The 6,908-nt window shown below is 39.1% G+C and overlaps 1 protein-coding gene across 4 annotated transcripts in view; it reads left to right on the forward strand.

Moving 5' to 3' along the window:
- The window catches only part of RBMS1 (RNA binding motif single stranded interacting protein 1), a 213,381-nt gene extending 208,896 nt beyond the window's left edge, over positions 1-4,485 (forward strand). For all 4 annotated transcript variants that reach the window (XM_030852651.3, XM_030852655.3, XM_070045970.1 and 1 more), the window contains exons 12-14: positions 880-960; positions 2,324-2,408; positions 3,434-4,485. In XM_030852651.3, coding sequence (XP_030708511.1) covers positions 880-960; positions 2,324-2,401 — 159 coding nt within the window. In that variant the 3' untranslated portion in view covers positions 2,402-2,408; positions 3,434-4,485. The remainder of the gene's footprint in view (positions 1-879; positions 961-2,323; positions 2,409-3,433) is intronic.
- The last annotated feature ends 2,423 nt before the right edge of the window (positions 4,486-6,908 follow it).

Raw genomic sequence — 6,908 nt, forward strand, 5'->3', positions numbered from 1 at the left:
GTGTCTTCCTTATCAATTATAGACTCTGTAATGTCAGAGATTATGTCTGATCCCCTCTCTCCTCCCACATTGCCTTTCACATAGTAAGTACTCAGATATTTCTTGATTAATTGATGAACTAAAAGTCTGTCCTCTGGGTATCTATCTGTCTCTCCTTTATCAGAATATAGTATCCATACAAGACCACTTCTAGCCCTAATGACTAATATCGTTCATTCACACTGGCAGACCTGGTCTCATGAAGCAAAAGATGAAGGTGATGCATGGTAGTCAAGGCAGGGAATTTTTACTCACTTATTTCTTCTTGTATGGATTTTGGGGGCACTGAATCACAATCTTAGTATTGACTTATTTCCTCAAATCCAGGGACTCAGTTGGGAATTGGGGTTGAACTAATCCCAGATTCACTTCCAGGGTTGATATGTGTAGTGTTTAGATGGTCAGATGGCCAAAGGCTTTTAACTGAGACCATATCTATGGTAGCTTAAAAGAACAAAGGGTAGTATTTTCCTGGCTTACATTCCCAGCCAGCAGAAGCAGCTTCTAAAGGCTAAGCCAGGGCCACACACATCCAGTGAGAAACCTCTCCTGCCTTCAGAGAAGGATGGCTGTCGGCATCAGGAAAGCAAGGGTCCATTTCCCATTTTTCAGTGACCTGCTAAAGATGTAATAAGTCAGTTACTTCTTGGGGCTCCACCTATGGAAACAATTCTAGATACTGGTTCAAGGGGCTGCTGGAAACTCATGAGGTCCTTTGAGGGAGAGACCTTCTTGAATAAAATAGCACGTTAGTGATGCTGAATTACCGAGGACGAGAAACTGTAGTGACCATCACCCATGGCTCGTCGTTGGCCATGCTAACTGTATTCTTCTTTCCAGTACATGCCTGCCACGTCAGCTGTGCAGGGGGCCTACCTGCCACAGTATACCCACGTGCAGACGCCGGCGGTTCCTGTGGAGGTTGGTATAGACTGTCCAGTGGCCGTTCTGGCAGTGAGTAATTTCAGAAATGGGTTAAATAGAACTCAAAGAAGAATCAATCGAAAGTCAAACATTTGCATAAAGAACCGAGTTGAGAGGGAGTCTATGCCTAGAGTTGTTTTCAACTATGAAATACTCTCTGCATACAAGTTAGTAAACAGCATCCAAGCCACACCCCCAAGACTCCCAGAAATACTGATATTTTCTAGGCTTGTAGCACATTTCATACCCCTCAAGGCTCTATCTTGTCTCCTGTAAAATGACGCTTACAGGCAAATTAAAACACAGGTTCTTGTCTCCTGTAAAATGACGCTTACAGGCAAATTAAAACACAGGTTCTTGATAAAGCTGGAATTTGCAATACTAGTACCAAAGATTATATCAGTAATAATAATTACAAAAATTAACTTGTTATCACTAAGATACTTGAAAAAAAATGTTTCAGAACTGTAACAGGGATGAGGAACACACCATACCTGTTTTTATAGAGACTTAGTAGAGCTAAATAACTCTTAGTTCTTGTTACGGAAGATACTGTTATGATATTGATATGGAAGAATTCTGACATTTGAATTCAAGTTGGGCAGAAAGCATAGTCTTTTCCTGCAAAGTACCCTTGAAATTCCAAGGAAATTCATCAACCCAGTCGATCCCCCCCTGCTAGGCAGATCCCATAGGTTCCAATTCCAGAAACAACCCCAGGACTGTGGCTGGATTACAGGGGAGGTGGGATGTGTTTTATTTGCTTCTAAATGATTGAAATTTGTGCAGTTATTGATAGCCACAGTTACCAGAACCCCTTATCTGCAATGCTGGAACAAACAAATCTGAAACGAAAAATTTTCCTTGTAACTACTTTAGCAAAACACCTGACCTGTGACAGAACCCAAGCTGAACTGATGTAAGACAAGATCTTTACCGCATTTACACTGCATATTCATACCTTTCAGCACAGACCTATTCATGTGTTTGATTATGAGGTACAGCCCTAGACCCCACTGGGTATAGTCTCTGATATACAGCATATGCATACCATGTTTCAGATTCTAAAATCTGAAAATACTGAATTCCAAGTCACATCCGGCCCCCAAAGGGGAAGAGATTTGTTTGGTAAATTGCAGCTTGATATGAAGAGGCAACTCATAAAAGTTAAAGGAGGTTCTTTGGGTCTATCAGACATTTTAACTTCTTAGGGAAATAATTAACTTTGAAGGCTCTATATGACATTAAGAAAATCACTTTTAAGGAGTGCTTGTTTTTAAGATGTGGGACTCTGTCCAACCTGGGTAACAGAGTTTGGATTTCTTTGCTCACATGTCTCATCTGTTCTGCTTTGTTGTAGGAGGCGAGTGGTCAGCAGCAGGTGGCTGTAGAGACGTCTAATGACCATTCTCCATATACCTTTCAACCCAATAAGTAACTGTGAGGTATGAGAGAAAGGTCTCCATCACTATAGGGCTCAAGTCAAGAAAAGTCTATGATGCTTGTATCAAAATGGTACTTTAAACAACTCAGGTCTGGTCACACTGCTTCAGTCATGGCCAGGGAATCCAATGTTACTGGAATGTTAAAATCAGTGATTTGGGGCTTCCCTGGTGGCACAGTGGTTGAGAGTCCGCCTGCTGATGCAGGGGACCCGGCTTCGTGCCCCGGTCCGGGAAGATCCCACATGCCGCGGAGCGACTGGGCCCGTGAGCCATGGCCGCTGGGCCTGCGCGTCCGGAGCCTGTGCTCCGCAACGGGAGAGGCCACAACAGTGAGAGGCCCGCGTACTGCCAAAAAAAAAAAAAAAAAAAAATCAGTGATTTTATGGATTTGTAGATGAGTATTCTGTCCAAAAAGAACAATGCCTTATACTGAAGTCAAATGTATATTTATACTCTCTTCCTCCCTACCCACCCCCTGCCAAAAGATTGGTAACATAATCAGACAATGCCAGGTACCAAATTTGTCCTACAATACATTTATTTTTTTTATATATTATATATATATATAAATATGTTATATATATATATTGTTTTAATGCTCACAAACTAAAGGAAATATAGCATAAGATTTTGCTTAATCTAGCATTACAAGATTAGCAGTATCTTGACTATGAATCTAATACAACTATCCTTAGATTGAGAGACTGCTCTCCCAGCTCCCACTTGGACCACGGATCTCAAAACTAGTCACTCTGCCATGCAGATTGCAGTAAAACAGCTCTGTGGAACTTACAACACCTGGGTTTCTGGATTGCTCTTGTGAAGTATGTTGCAGGTTCCAGATTTGAAAGGTGGACTCGGGGCATAAAAAGTGACCTCAGTTCCAGAGTTTGCATTTACTGGCCTACCACCAGCGATGAGCAGAGCCTTTCTCAAACACATATCTTTAAAACAAGAAAGAAATGACAAATCTCTGGTATATTACACCAAATGTACAAAAGCATTTTTTTTTTTCTCTCTTCCAGATGTACAGAAGGGTGTGCTTAAATGAAGAAGGTTGTGAAGGCTGAACAATCATGGATTTTTCTGATCAATTGTGCTTTAGGAAATTATTGACAGTTTTGCACAGGTTCTTGAAAACGTTATTTATAATGAAATCAACTAAAACTATTTTTGCTATAAGTTCTATAAGGTGCATAAAACCCTTAAATTCATCTAGTAGCTGTTCCCCTGAACAGGTTTATTTTAGTAAAAAAAAAAAAAAAAAAAAAAGAAAAAGAAAAAAAAAACCAACAAAATACAAAAAGATTTTTATCAAATGTTATGATGCAAAAAAAGAAAAAAAAAGAAAAAAGGAAAAAAAAAAAAAAAGAAAACTTCAATTCTCTGGGTATGCACAAAGACCATGAAGACTTACCCAAGTGCATGACCGGATTCTTGTGGTTTTGTTCATTTTGTGTTTTCGTTTGTGTTTTTTTCAGCTGTATGAAATGGGCTTTCTGACGTTTAAATAGTCCAACTTCACCCCTGGTGTTCTGTGCTTGCAGTGTGAGTGTTGCAGCCAGTGTCTCTTTTCTTAGCTTTCCGTTTTCCTTTCCACGTAGTGTGAAGTGTCTTATCCTTTTCTATGAATTCCAATTTGCCTTAACTCTTTTGATGCTGTAGCTGTTTCAGTAAAAGTTAGTTCAAACTAATGATGTAGAATGCTTTGACCAAATGGGCTGGTCTATTATGCCTTGTTAAACAGCAGCATAGGGCTTTTAAAAGGTAGTCAATAAAAGTTGCTGAAATTTTGGCTTTTTTAAATATGTAGTAGGTGTTTTTAATGATTTTTCACATAATGTGTAAGGTAGTGAAATGCAAGAAGGGAAAACTGTTTTGTGTGAAACACATTTTCTGACTGGGGAACTTTTAATAGGGTAAATTGTTTGTAAGGCTGTACGCCAAGAGTTTCCTCTGATAGTTTGACTGATTTAGGATATCTGCTGTATGATGCAATGTAAAGTCTTTTTTGCCTTTTTTCAGGAAAAAAAAAAAAACAACTAACTTGATGTTCTAGATTTAGTGTAGGTAGCGTAGGGGCAGGGGGTGGGGGGAGGGGAGGGAGTCACCGAATGTTTTGTCCTTCCTTTATACTAACGATAGTGCTTTAGAATGAGAATGACGCCTGAGATCTGGCAAACCGAAAAAAACCACAGATGTTGCTATTGCAACGAAATGGCAAAAGTTAAAAGTAAGGATTTATCTTCAAACATAAGCTGAGATATGAATAGAAGCGAAACAATTGGCTACTAGCTCTCTCTATCACGTAAATTTGAGAAACAAAAATTACTTGGCACTTTTAAAGGTAACTTCACCAAAGACCGAAGAGCCAGTAACCAGTAGCTCCAGCTTGTCTCAGCATCACATCTTCTGTGCTCTTTATTTTTGCCGGACCAGTTTGCGGTTAGGAGAATGTGCCTTTTTTGTACCTTTGGATTTAGGTTTTATAATTTTAATTGACGTATGGACACACACAAACAAACAAAAAAGCATGAAGGAAGATTTGGATCCAAGCAGTGCCACACTTTACATCATCACTACAAGTGTTAAGTGTAAAGAAAAACCAATTTTGAAACTATGAAATTCCTGATTCATAAATACACAGTTATTTCTACTTTAGTACATATAAGATAATTCACTGTTATTAAAGCTCTTTTATTAAGACAGTTGCATACGTTTGAAAAGCAATGGTAAATTAAGTTGTCTTCCAAAACTGTGTACTTGTCTGGTCAACTGTGTGTGATCAGTTATCTACCTCAGAGTCTATTTTCTTTTGTGCTGGGACAGGTTGCTGGCCCTCCCTGTTTCCACAGACCAAATCCTTCCTAGCTCAGGAGCTAGGCCTAAGCAGTTATTTCTTTCGAGTATTTTTTAGTTCTTAAAATTTATGCTTGTGTTTGATTATAGATGTCAGTGATATTTCATAGTTTCAAAAGTCCTTGCTGCTCTGAGAAGTGTAGATTCTAGTGAAAATTACATAGTCATAAGAGAAGTGTGTTTTTGTTTTTGTTTTTGTTTCCTTTTTTAAAGTTGTGGTATTATTGGTTCTATGCTCCCTGGAATATTACTGCTTTGTGAAAGTCCAGACTGAACGCAGCACCCTCTTTGTACCTAGTACATTATAAACCTGGGTCTCTCACTACTTGATATTTTTGCATTAGTTAAGACAGAAATTTGATAACTCAGAGGGGAGGGGAAATCTGCTGCTAGAAGTGTCTGAACTAAGTGCCATACTCGTCTGGGTAAGATTTGGGAAACATAACCTCTGTACATAAAAAAAGAAAAAAAACCAGTTAAACATCACATAGTAGACAGCCATTAAATTATAAAAAAAAATTAATTTATGAAGAAAGACCTTTTGTACAGATTGAAAAAAAAAGATTTTCATAGAGATATCTATATGATCAAGAGAGTTAATTTTTTATTTTTGTTTTACTAGTGCCACAAACTTGCCAGTGGTAACTTATTTGTCCGGTTCAAGATAACTCTGTAGTTTTCTTTCCTAGGACTTGTTGTTAAACGCCAAAAAGACATTTTTGAACTGTACATTTGATCAGATTGTTAGCTTTTTCTGTTTTATTTCTTTTGAGAACCTTTGAATAAAAAACATCTGAAATTTTATTTTCCCTGTCAATTTTTTTTAGATTAGATTCAATGTATATCAGAATTTCATTTCATTTCTGATCTCTTCTTTCAGCTCAGTGGATTGGTTTGAAACTGAGTTGAAAATTATTTTCAGATTCAATATGTACTCGAAATATATTTCCTTTAAAAGAACTGGAAAAAACCTTCCCACCCTGTTGTTTTTGGTTATTTCAGTTCATGTACAGGGACAAGCATTAGCTCACCATGTTTCCTCTCAGCAAAGTCCACCTTTGGTCTGTTCTTAAACACCAAAGAGCCAGGCCCCTCTCCTTCCTCCTTCCTTACTGCTACCTTTGGACTGTGGCACTGTCATTGCCCAGCAAGAAGGACAGAATAAAAAGTGTCCCCATCTCTGGTAAACAAGCTCACGGGTAAGGATTTCAAGGTGATCTTATCCCTGCCTTGATGCCTCGGGCCTCCTTTAGTGACCTTGTTTGGCTGTTCCCAGTAGGAGGCTCTGGTGCAGCATTCAGGGGGCAGAGACAACAGCTTTCTTTCCCACACTGACATGCTTTATGGGAGGCTCTTAGTACAAGAAATTGACTCTTACCCAAGGTAAATGAAATGTTTCAGTGTAGTTGTAAAGGTTTCTTTTTCTGCTGCCCAGTGGCTCTGTCCTGATGAAAGGAGTGGGCGAGAAGGACATCCACAGCCTCCATTTCTGTATGCCTCCGCCGCAGTGTGGACGATGGGATCTGTGAATTAGATACATGGGGTTTAGAGCATTTACCTTGCCAGAGCCGAGAAAGCCCCAGTACTCACTGGCTCTATGAGAAAAGGGAACCCGGTCCTCTAATGATAACCAGTGCTTCA

Source organism: Globicephala melas, chromosome 7, assembly GCF_963455315.2.
Source record: "Globicephala melas chromosome 7, mGloMel1.2, whole genome shotgun sequence".
Taxonomy (NCBI): domain Eukaryota; kingdom Metazoa; phylum Chordata; class Mammalia; order Artiodactyla; family Delphinidae; genus Globicephala; species Globicephala melas.